General features: G+C 30.7%; 1 protein-coding gene across 3 annotated transcripts in view; it reads left to right on the forward strand.

The window, feature by feature from the left end:
- Positions 1–13,236, forward strand: part of LOC125029121 (putative sodium-dependent multivitamin transporter) — an 18,045-nt gene extending 4,809 nt beyond the window's left edge. For all 3 annotated transcript variants that reach the window (XM_047618914.1, XM_047618913.1, XM_047618915.1), the window contains exons 2-12: positions 2,699–2,839; positions 3,332–3,553; positions 5,504–5,627; positions 6,771–6,984; positions 7,166–7,285; positions 7,555–7,705; positions 8,083–8,229; positions 8,610–8,831; positions 9,049–9,290; positions 10,301–10,499; positions 11,569–13,236. In XM_047618914.1, the coding sequence (XP_047474870.1) occupies positions 2,720–2,839; positions 3,332–3,553; positions 5,504–5,627; positions 6,771–6,984; positions 7,166–7,285; positions 7,555–7,705; positions 8,083–8,229; positions 8,610–8,831; positions 9,049–9,290; positions 10,301–10,499; positions 11,569–11,646 (1,839 nt within the window). In that variant the 5' untranslated portion in view covers positions 2,699–2,719 and the 3' untranslated portion in view covers positions 11,647–13,236. The remainder of the gene's footprint in view (positions 1–2,698; positions 2,840–3,331; positions 3,554–5,503; positions 5,628–6,770; positions 6,985–7,165; positions 7,286–7,554; positions 7,706–8,082; positions 8,230–8,609; positions 8,832–9,048; positions 9,291–10,300; positions 10,500–11,568) is intronic.
- The last annotated feature ends 382 nt before the right edge of the window (positions 13,237–13,618 follow it).

Here is a 13,618-nt window from a genome sequence, read left to right on the forward strand (position 1 = left end):
ACACACACACACACACACACACACACACACACACACACACACACACACACACACACACACACACACACACACACACACACACACATACATACATAGACATACAAAAATACCCTCCTTCGTACGTTAATATATGCATGCCTACACGCATGCCTAGTAAACACTGATTTATAAGTTCATACTCAATTTATTAATTTGGATGTGCCCATACTTGTTTTTTTTTTCTTATTCTTCATTTTCATCTTTATCCTCATCTTCTTCTTCTTCTTCTTCTTCTTCTTCTTCTTCTTCTTCTTCTTCTTCATCTTCATCTTCATCCTCACCTTCTTCTTCTTCATCTTCATCTTCATCTTCATCCTCACCTTCTTCTTCTTCATCTTCATCCTTATCTTCATCTTCATCTTCATCTTCATCTTCATCTTCATCCCCATCTCCATCTCCATCTCCATCTCCATCTCCATCTCCATCTCCATCTCCATCTCCATCTCCATCTCCATCTTCATCTTCTTCTTCTTCATCATCTTCATCTTCATCTTCATCATCTTCATCATCATCTTCATCTTCATCTTCATCTTCATCTTCATCTTCATCTTCATCTTCATCTTCATCTTCATCTTCATCTTCATCTTCATCTTCATCTTCTTTTTCTTCTTCTTCTTCTTCTTCTTCTTCTACCTCTTCATCCTCTTCTTTTTTTCTCCTTTCCATTCCTTCTTCTGCTTTCCATTTCTTCTTCTGCTTTCCATTTCTTCTTTTATATTTCTCCTTCTTCTTTATTTCATTTTTATTTATTCTTCCACTTCTCTGTTTTATTCTTCTCCTTTTACTATTATTATGATTATTATTGTTGTTTATATTGTTATTATTATCATTTTTATTATTATTATTATTGTTATTATTATTATCATTATTTTTTTTTTTTCTTATGATGATGATGATATTATATTATTATTATTTTTATTATTATTATGAATATTAGTAGTAGTGATAATAATATTAACACATTGCCACAGGGGAAAATGAACAAAAAATGGGGAAAATGCTGTGCTCATTTTTTATATTTTTTGTGAAATGTCTCTACACCTAGATGGCTCTGCCTTATTTGATTTCACCTTTCCTTGAATTCGGGGGAAAATGTATTTTTTACTAGTGCTATGAATATCGATGGTGTTATTTTTATTATAAACATTATAATTACTATAATGTTATAAACAGTAATAGCAAAATAAGATAATGTAAAATATTTTTGTAAATTAAAGAAAAGGGTAAACGGGTGAGACAGGCAGTACTCGTAATTGGCTCATTGGTGATTTAGTATAAGTGTAGCCATCTATGTGTAAAAACAATTAAACAAGTAAACTCATAGTGGGCATGACATGTACGTACATGCCATGCCCATCGGGAATGGATTAATATTGATATTGGTATTGATATTGATACTATTATTACTACTACTATTACTACTACTATTACTACTACTATTACTACTACTATTACTACTACTATTACTACTACTATTACTACTACTATTACTACTACTATTACTACTACTGTTACTTCTACTATTACTACTACTATTACTACTACTATTACTACTACTATTACTACTACTATTACTACTACTATTACTACTACTATTACTACTACTATTACTACTACTATTACTACTACTACTACTACTACTATTACTACTACTATTACTACTACTATTACTACTACTTTTGCTACTACTATTACTACTACTATTACTACTACTATTACTACTATTACTACTACTATTATTACTACTATTACTACTACTCTTACTACTACTGTTGCTACTACTATTGCTACTACTATTGCTACTACTATTGCTACTACTATTGCTACTACTATTGCTACTACTATTACTACTACTATACTACTACTATACTACTACTATACTACTACTATTGCTACTACTCTTACTACTACTCTTACTACTACTATTACTACTACTATTACTACTACTATTACTACTACTATTACTACTACTATTACTACTACTATTACTACTACTATTGCTACTACTATTACTACTACTATTACTTCTACTATTACTACTACTATTACTACTACTATTACTACTACTATTACTACTACTATTGCTACTACTATTACTACTACTATTACTACTACTATTACTACTACTATTACTACTACTATTACTACTACTATTGCTACTACTATTACTACTACTATTACTACTACTATTACTACTACTATTACTACTACTATTGCTACTACTATCACTACTACTATTGCTACTACTATTACTACTACTGCTGCTGCTGCTGCTGCTGCTGCTGTTGCTGTTACTACTACTAGTTGTTAATTTGCTATTGTTTTTGTTACAAGGATGATTTATTATTTATTTAGTTCAGTCATTTCTATTTAGTTTAACCAGTGAGCAGACAAATTTCATCTGAGACTGCTGCAACTATAGTAAGAGTATCATGCGCTGTGTATATTACATAATCCTGTTGAGTTACATAATCATTCCAGATTCATTCACACAAAGAGCTCACGAGGCACCCAGTAGTAAATCATAGTGAACTTCTTTTTTTACGTGAAATAACTTTTAAAACAATTTTGTATACATTTTCAACCCAGGAGTATTGTTGTAATTATTTCTTTGTGATGAATGATGCTGATTTCTTGTTTCTTTCTTTTTTTTCTTCAGAATTAGATTTGAAAATTTAAAATGGACTCCCAGAGCTACTTTGGTATAGTTGACTACATAGTCTTTGCTGCAGTACTAGCCTTTTCCTCGGCAATTGGCATTTACTTCAGATTTACGGGAGGGAAGCAAAAGACCTTCAAGGTAAGATTGTGTTTTTCATGAGAGTTGTAATCTGTTAAGTTACCTCTAATGATAAGATGTGAAATTATCTCTTTATCTGCAAGAATGTGGATTAGAAAATGACATACATACATACATATAAGCAAACATATAGAACATAAATATATACAAATATACAAATATACAAATATACAAATATACAAATATACAAATATACATACATACATACATACATACAAACATATAAGCAAACAAATATAAAACATACAAATATACAAATATACATACATACATACATACATACATATATAGACTCGATTTGAAAAGTTATGTGATAATATAGAAAGAATGTATTAATATATGAATGTATAGCTACAAATTTTATGTGTATCATTATCAAATATATAAGAAGCATGAATTCTATTAATATATTATATGTTTGTTAAACTTTTTCTTTTTTGCTAAAGCTGTGAGAGGCTTTATGAAAGTTATAATGCTCTTCTTGCATTGCAGGAATATATGCTTGCTGACAACAGTATGCCGATGCTGCCTGTTGCTTTTTCACTAATGGCCTCCTTCATGTCAGCCATCACAATACTGGGAGTGTCAAAGGAGAATTATATGTTTGGTACTCAGTTTATAGTTATCAATATATCGTACATCATCTCAACTCCTATTGTGTGCTACTTCTATCTGCCAGTCTTCTTCAGGCTACAGAACACCAGTGTTTATGAGGTATTTATTTCATTATTTTGATATTTTTTTGCCTGATTTTATATATATACACACACTTTTAATTGATTACAAAACACTGAAATTTGCCATGTTGCATGTTTCAGCAGCTATGAAATTAAATAAATGTCCCCATTTCATGTATAGCTGTCCCTGAAAGTCACTTATTGATATAGATGGGATTAGCAAGGCCACTTTGCTGTATGAGAGATGTGAATAAAGATGATAATAGAAAAAATTTGGGTGAATATATGACATAAGAGGGACAGAAAGTAGGATAGACCAGTAGATATTTACTTTTGTTAGTGTCATTGTTCTTGATATTTGGAATTATTGATTTATGGTTTATCACCATAAAACAACTTCCTTTGCACCAACTATAGTTGAAGTAACAGGTAATGATGCTGCACTTTAGTAATTCCATAGACGTTCTAGTGTCTGTTTTTCAGGGGATTATCTTTCTGTTTAAAAAAGATAGGAATAGTGGATTCTCTCACAGTATAAGTAAGGGGAAATTATGCATTACAATGCAAATATCTGTATATGCTGAAGTAAGGAGTCAATTATTTATGAGTAAAGAGAGGGTTGCTTATTAGTTCCTTATATAATCCAGAATGCTCATAAGAGATTTTGAAAGCTATGATTACATACATATGTATATATATATATATATATATATATATATATATATATATATATATGTATATGTATATGTATATGTATATGTATATGTATATGTATATATATATGTATATATATATATATATATATATATATATATATATATATATGTATATATATATATATGCATATATACATATATACATATATATATATATACATATATATATATAAATATATATAAATATATATAATATATTATACATACAACCATACATACATATATATATGTATAATATATTATATATATATATTATATATACATATATGTATGTATATGTATATATATGTATCTGTATATATATGTATTTAAATGTATATGTATGTATATATATATGTGTATATGTATATATGTATTTGTGTGTGTGTTTGTGTATGTATATGTATATATACATGTATGTGTATATATATATATATATATATATATATATATATATATATATATATATATATATATATACACACACACACTTATATATAAGCGCACATATATGTATGCATATATATAAGTATATATATGTATTTGTGTATATATGTATTTGTGTATATATGTATATGTATATGTATATGTATATGTATATGTATATGTATATGTATATATATATATATATATATATATATATATATATTTATATATATATATATATATATATATATATATATGTAATGTATATGTATATATTGTGTGCGTGTGTTTATATGTATATGTATGTATGTATGTATGTATTTATGTGTGTGTGTGTGTGTGTGTGTGTGTGTGTGTGTGTGTGTGTATGTATATATTTGTGTGTATACGTATGTATATATATATATATATATATATATATATATATATATATATATATATATATATATATATATATATGCATTATTTATGATATTCAGATAAGTGCCATACAGTGCATGCCTTGTACAGACTTAAATGTTACCTGAATAACAAGTCTTTTGAAACTGATCTCATCTTCACAATATTCAGTTTATGACTGTAGATGATATAACTTCATATTTTTATAGTTATTTGCTTAATTATTTGTCTACTGAAATGTGAACATTTCAATTATATACATTGTTTGAAAAGCTTATGTTTGACTGCAGTTAGTAGACATTTTGGACTTTTATAATACTTTTACTTTTATAAAATATGTATGAAGCATTTCATTAGTGAGAATCATTAAATCTCACTGATAATTGCATGTATATTTTATCTGATATCAGACTTTCCCGAATTTTATTGAGGTATGTGAAAAAAGTCAAGACTAATCATCTTTTCAGTATTTGGAACGAAGATTTGGTCTCCTCACTCGAACAACTGCTTCTCTAGCCTTTAGCCTACAAATGACTCTCTATATGGGCATTGTTCTCTATGCCCCTGCCTTAGCCCTCTCAGCAGTTACAGGTTGGTGTAGAACTTATGTAGAGTTGAATGAGGTTTAAGTAGTCGAGGTGATAGATTTTTGTTTAAGAGTTTCATAGTATGTTGGGGCAGTTGCAGTGGCCGTTATTAGAAGTTTTATATGTCTGCTTAAGAATGATTGCATTATAAGTCTCATTGCTTGATATGTTTATTGATATTGATTGTGTTTTCAGTTTCTGTTGTGTTGTTCTACCTTAGATAAGAATGTATTTTAGTGCTTTTCTTTGCTACTTTTAACCTAATGAAACAGATCTTTTAAATTTACCTCAGAGAAGTAGCATGAGCATGATTATTTTCAGAGAAGAAAATTGGTATATTTATGAAATATAGCATATTGATTGTTGTATAGTGTAACTTGTTTATACTGTAGACAGTGATTCTTAAATCATGTACTATACAGTTGTATGCAGTGCAGTTCAGAAAAAGATTTAAAGGTTTTTTTTTTCTTTTTTTTTTTTTACATACAGTTCATATTAAAGTTGTATATAAGATGATTCTGTCTCATGTTGGGCTTATTTAGTTGCTTTACAAGCAACTGTTGTGATATGAGTGAGTGAGTGAGTTGGTGGATAAATAAGTGAGTGAGTGAGTTGGTGGATAAATAAGTGAGTGAGTGAGTTGGTGGATAAATAAGTGAGTGAGTGAGTTGGTGGATAAATAAGTGAGTGAGTGAGTTGGTGGATAAATAAGTGAGTGAGTGAGTGGGTGGATAAGTGAGTGGGTGAGTGGGTGGGTTAGTGAGTAAATGAAAGGGTGGGTTGGTGGGTTTGTTGTTGGGTGAGTGAGTGAATGAGTTAGTGAGTGAGTGAATAAGTGATTAAGTGGAAGGATAAGTGAGTGGGTGGGTGGGTGCGTGAGTGAGTAAATGAGTATGTATATATCTGTGTGTGTGTGTGTGTGTGTGTGTGTGTGTGTGTGTGTGTGTGTGTGTGTGTGTGTGTGTGTGTGTGTGTGTGTGTGTGTGTGTGTGTGTGTGAAAATCTTTGGTAGTAAGAATTAACTTTATAGAGTTTCCAAGAGACTGTGCGTGTGGAAGAGAGTGCTTGATAGAGATATATAATGCTTCAGAAACTTAATTTTTGTGGTTATTTGATCATCAGCTCTAATACAGAATGTCTTCCACAGGAATATCTCTTCAGTGGTCCATCATAGCTGTAGGATTAGTTTGTACTTTTTACTCCACTTTGGGTGGAATGAAGGCTGTGCTGGTAACTGATGTCTTCCAGTCGCTACTCATGTTTGCTGCTATCTTTGCTGTGATTACTCGGGGTGTAAAAGATCACGGTTTATCCAATATTTTTAAGATTGCCAAAGAGGGCGAAAGACTAGAGTTTTTCAAGTAAGATTTGTATTTTAAAGTTATGTTGTAGTATAGTTCGAGGTATACCTTGTTATTGTTTTAATTCAAAAATGCCAAATATATTCATATTAACTATATTATGAAGTTTTTTTAATGCATGTAATATTTAAGACCTTTCAAGAAAGTTAATGTAGTCACACACTTTTTTTTGTTATTTCAGTGTCTCGCCAGATCCACGCGAGAGGCACACTATTTGGAGCCTTGGTATTGGTGGTATCTTCACATACTGTTCTTTGTATGGTGTTAACCAGGCACAAGTCCAGAGGCTCCTCACCATTAAGTATGCTCTTTGGATGGTGTTCTAGAGTTATAGATATAATCTCTTTCTCTTTGTTTTATCATTATTTCTTATTTCCTTTTATTTGTATATTAATCAGTTTGTTAATTTGACTTTATGAATGGTATTTTGTCTTATATAGATTTGTTTGCATTAATATTTTTTATTTTTGCTATATATCAATATGTGATTCTTTATATAACTGATATTATTTTTTTTCCACCATTCACAAAATACATAAAGATAAATAATTTCTTGCACTCTTGTTTCAGAGACCTTCGAAGAGCACAGGGATCATTATGGATCCAATGGCCAATATTAACTCTCCTCAGCTTGTCCACATCCTTTGCTGGTCTGGTGCTGTATGCTCAGTATCACCTCTGTGACCCTATAAAGAGCGGTCGCATATCAAACTCAGACCAAGTACATATCTCTCTTTCTCTATAAGTATGTCTTTATGTAGATGATGATATTATATATTTTTGTATGATAATAAGTCTGAATCTTCATTTATTGATTTTAAGAATTTTCTGAACCTTTAGTACTTAACCTCTTACAGCTGGGTATGTGTACAGCCATCATGAAAAACCAGCTCATCATGATGGGTATGGCTATAGGCATCATGACTCGCTAAAGCAAGTCAAGGGGGAAGTTCTGCTATACGTAGCAAAATCCTCAGCCAAAAGGCTAGATGGTTGCCAGAAGTCACTAGATAGAGTGACACAATTTTTTGGCACTGTTATTGTAGGGTTAAAGACAACAAAAAAATATATTAATTGATTTTTTTTTTTTTTTTTCAGTTGTTGCCTTTCTATGTAGTTGAGACTATGGGGATGATCCCAGGACTGTCAGGACTATTTGTATCAGGAATTTTCAGTGGATCACTGTCAACTGTTTCTTCTGCTTTGAATTCTTTAGCAGCTGTCACAGTGCAGGACTACATCCTGGTAGGTGCAGATCATTAGTGAATGCAGTAAGGAGTAAATTATGAAACTGAATGATTAAAATCAGATATGATGTAATGTAATTATGCTTGGTTGTTAAGAACATATGTGGTAGTAGTTTTTTTATAAAAGGAGAATGACCAAAATAGAGAAAGAGTAATGTAGGTCAGATATCATTAGGTGAGTCTCTGAAATCATTATATTGGATAATTCTTTAGCTTATGAAATGTGTTTATATTTTGAAAAGTATGATTTGATACAATTATAGTACTCAGTTGCACAGGGTAAGAGTTGCTTATTCTGACCAAAGAATATGTTTCTAGCTTTTTATGCAACATGTGGTTCATTAATGATAATTCTTGTCTTTCTTTTCTCCTCAACAGCCGTTTGCCCCAAGCAGTCTTGGCATCGGAGAAAAACAAGCCACAAAGATCAGTAAAATTCTGGCTTGTGTTTATGGTGGTGTGTGTATGATCATAGCTTTTTCAGCAAAATTACTGGGCACTGGTGTCCTCCAGGCTTCCTTGACTATCTTCGGTGCAGTTGGGGGACCTCTGCTCTCCCTTTTTACTCTGGGGATGTTGTGTAAATGTGCAAATCAGAAGGTACATATACTTTGTCTTTGTTGACTACATTCATTTTGACATATGCGAGTGATAAAGATACGGCAATAATTGGATATCCATTGTAATGCTTATGGGTATGATTTGCAAAAATTTAACATTCAGTGCCATACTCACGAGTATGATAAGTAAAGATTTATGTACTTTCATCAGTCATTATTATTTTTTACATGAAGTATTAAGACTTTTTATCCATCAGGGTGCAATGTCAGGTCTTCTTATTGGCCTTGTGTTCACCCTATGGATTGGCTTCGGAAGGCCAAAACCACCACTTCCTTTCAAGCCAGTCTCCGTGGAAGGTTGTCCTGCAGACAACACAACTCTTATCACAAGCAGAACCCTTGGTGAAGAGGCTGTCTTGGGGAATATCACCTTGACTGAAATTACAGTTGATGTTGCAAATATGACACAAGGTGTTGATAGTGCTGAAGTTGTGGAGAGGTAAGCTATATTGTGAGACTGAACAGTGATGATGACGAAGGTTTTGTTCTTACTGAGAATTTTATTATTACCATTATTATTGTTGTTAAACTGTTATTGTTATAATTGTGGTGGTTGTTGTTATTATTATTATTATTGCTGTTGTTGTTGTTGTTGTTATTGTTATTATTATTGTTATCATTATTATTGATGTTATCATTATCTTTATTGTTATTGTTTTTATTATTATTATAATATTGTTGTTGTTATTATTATTATTGATGCTGATGATTATTATTATCATCATCATCATCATTATTGTTATTTTTATTATTGTTGTTGTTATTGTTATTGTTATTATTATTATTATTATTATTATTATTATTATTATTATTATTATTATTACCATTACCATTATTATTATCATTATCATTATCATAATTATTACTATTATTATTCTGTTGTTGTTGATTTTGTTTTTGTTATTATTATTATTATTATTATTATTATTATTATTATTATTATTATTATTATTTTTACTATTACTATTACTATTACTATTACTATTACTATTACTATTACTATTACTAATACTAATACTAATACTAATACTAATACTAATACTAATACTAATACTAATACTAATACTAATACTAATACTATTACTATTACTATTACTATTACTATTACTATTACTATTACCATTGCTATTATTATTTTGTTATTGTTAATATTATCATTAATATTAATTATTAAGATAAATTAATGACAATTATTGTTGTTGTTGACTAATTGCTGTTATTATTGTCAGTTATCATTATTTTTAATTTTTCATTAATATTGGTGTTACAGTTATTATCAGTGTTTCAGTTTTCAGTTTTACCATTATTATCACTGTCTTCAAACTAGCACTATGATCTTCATCTTTTTATATTTATTCTCGTTAATGTAACTGGAAGTGCTTTACCCCTGCTCTTATTCTTTCTTCATATGTTCCCTAGCTCCATTTTCTTTTTCTTTTTCTTTCACAGCACCTCTTTCCTCCATGAGATCTATGCAGTGTCATACATGTGGATAGCAGCTATAGGCTTCCTGATAACATTGCTGGTGGGTGTGATAGTGAGCAGGCTTACAGGAGGAAATGAGATTCTGGACCACGACCTCTTTGCAACTTGGATACACCTGCCTCCCCCTTCAGCTGCTCTAGAGGAGGACATGTGCTCAGACAAGGTGAGAGGAAGAGTGAATTTGTTGGTTTAAGGTGTGTGGTTGTATGGAGATGTGTTCAGAGAAGATTTTTTACCTATTTTTAAAGGTGGGTAAGTTGGAAGCAAATGCCTGCTCAAAGATAGTAGGAAAGAGCAAGAGACTTTCCTAGTTGAAATACATGTTTGAGTGGTAGACAATATATGCTTGGAGGAGGTGAGCGAAAGAATTGTAAATATTTAAGATTGTGTTTAAATAGGTGTGGTGTTGATATGTGTGATGTTGAAGAGAATATTGTTATTTATATTTATATGTAACTTGCAACATCAGATATAAGATCTGAGAAGTGAAGTGAAAAGAACTCTTCTGACTTTAGACTTTGTTAGAACTGGTTTATCTTGAATATAATATGAATAAAGGATAGAAGTAAGAACAAAAATAGGGTAAAAATGTTTAGTTTTGTTGTTGATCATATTTTCTTGTTGTCTTTTGTTTTGGCATATAATCTGTCTCTGAAATCAGTTGATTGAATATCTTTTCTCCCTTGGAATATCAATTCTATGTTATTTGTTGTTATTTGTAATTATGTTATGTTTAACCCAATGCCGCTGGGAAAATGCTGTGCTTATTTTTTATATTTTTTGTGAAATGTCCTTGCACGTAGATGGCTCTGCTAGTGCTTAGCCAAAAAGGAGTCAATTAGTAGACCTTGTGACCTAACCTTTCCTTGAATTGGTGGGAAAAAACTTTTTTTTTTTACTAGTGCTATGAATGTTGATGGTGTTATTTTTATTAGTAACAGCAAAATAGGATAACGTTAAATATTTTCATAAATCAAGGAAAAGGGTAAAGAAGCGAGACAGGCAGTACTCATAGTTGGCACAATGGTAACTTAGTGCAAGTGACGCCATCTATGTGTAAAAACAATTAATAAGGTAAACTCAAAGTAGGCATGGCATGTACATAAATGCCATGCCTGGCAGGATTGGGTTAAATAACAAATTTTTGTTTTAGATTACATTTTTTTATCTATGTATTCAGTAATATAATATATGACATACTGTATGAGTAATATGTTTTAATGCATTTGCAGGTTGACCTCCCTGGTAATGCTGAGGTTCCCCAAGTGTCTTCTTCAGCAAAGCTCACACCTGAGAGCACAAAGTTATAGTCTTGTTTTTTTCTTAGTTTTGGTTGTATCTGAGGTATGAGATCTGATAACATTGGTTTTGTATTTTGAATTTGTATATTATGTGATAGGTTTTATTTTTTCTTAGATTTTTAGTTATATATGAATTACAGTTATGTATTAGTTTTATGTCAAAGGTGCAATACTGAAGGGAATAGAAGCAAAAGAAGAGTAGGGAGAAATAATGGCTATCTCTTACTGATGGTTTAGATGAATGGAATCTCAAAAGTGCACCAATTTCCTATTTCCTATTTCATTCAGATTGTTGTGGTCTTGTCTATTATAGTACAAATTTGGTCTCATTCATTGCTTTATTGATTTTTGAGAGTTTGTAGCTAAACATTGTGCCTATAATTTGTTTGGTCTGTTGTGGAAATAATTTTCATCCTACTGTATAGATAATGAAAAGAAAGGCTGAACATATGAATGAAGTCACACACATATGATGAAGAAATTGCCTGAAAGATTTACTTAAGTATGTGATGTTGCTTTGTAGATATCTAATTTGTAGGAATATTTTGATAATAGATATATTTAGATGAATACAGCAAATTACAGCAATCGAAGGTGCCTGGTTATGGAAATCTCAGAGACTTCTATTCATTGACTTCACTAAATGTTGAATATACTATCAAAGTGTTCAAAATATGCATGAAGGTTGCCCATTTCTGATATTGTCAGTAAGCAGTATCTGAATGTATTGAGTGGTTGCCAGTATTTTAGAGATTTATACTTGTAAAACGTGAATTGAAGATATCAATTTGTCCAAAATGTGAAAAAAGAGTGCTCAAAAAATACCTGTTATCCAGTGGTATCTTTTAGAAGTGCAGAAGTGAAGAAGCACATAATTTGTCTTTCCAGTGGAGTTTACGATGGGTCACGAAAGCCAGTATCGTCCACTTTCATTCCTGTCATATTTTTTTTTTCTCATCTTTAACTTCATGACCTGTATTTTCAGCTCCCTCACTACTTAAATCATAACCTTCATTATCATATTCACCATCTATCCAAGATCTGCTTTTCCAATGCCTTGAAAAGTCTTCCATATTAATGTAAGATAGAGTTAGTCTGCGAGTCTCCCATATTTTATGGTGAAGTATGTGACTGTACATTTCTGTTGTGCAGTTGAATTTAAGCTCAGCTTACCTGTGCCTGTGCTTTATCGTTTTTTAACTTGTTTGTGGAGAGGAGTTTATATAGATAAATGTTAATTCATGTTGTGAAAAGTAAACATGGTAAATCTGTAATTATTTTCAAATAGCTGGAGGAAAAGATGAACAGATTATCTGATTTGTAACTGTGGTAGGTGTAGTTATCTATTTTTGTTTATCTGAATAGTTATTTTAGTAATTTTGTCAAAACACTTCCAGGTGCATGTGAGTTAAGTATGAATAATTAACTTGCATACTACAAAAAAAAAAAGAGTTAAGAGGCTACAGTGTCTGTAATTTTTAGCAACTTTGATTATTTGCTACATACTTTGGAACTATGACTGTGGAGAGGTGCTTGGTAGATTCTCGTTTGCAATTGCAAAAGGACTACATGTAATTAATGACTAAATATTGCATTCCACATACATTTATATTTTCCTTTAATTCTTCAATGCATACAGTCTACTGTGTTTTTGTTGTAGTAATTTTGTGTGCACATAGATGGCTTCAGAATCACTTCTTAGTTGGCAATGAGTTAATTACATGGCTTACCTGATCTTATATTTACCTCATTTCTTCAATTTTCAGTTCCTATGATAATTGTTACTAATGTCATTACCATTATTATTAAAATATTATCAGTAATAATAGAAATATTACAATAAAGTTCTATATCCAAAAATTCAAGGAATGGGACACATAGATGAGTTCAAGTTGGCCTGACTCCTTGTCATATTAAGTACCTTTTGAGCTGTATTTGTGTAAACAGGATTAGTGAGGCAAAACCACAATAGATAGTGCAT

The sequence above is a fragment of the Penaeus chinensis genome, chromosome 9, assembly GCF_019202785.1.
Source record: "Penaeus chinensis breed Huanghai No. 1 chromosome 9, ASM1920278v2, whole genome shotgun sequence".
Classification (NCBI taxonomy): Eukaryota; Metazoa; Arthropoda; class Malacostraca; order Decapoda; family Penaeidae; genus Penaeus; species Penaeus chinensis.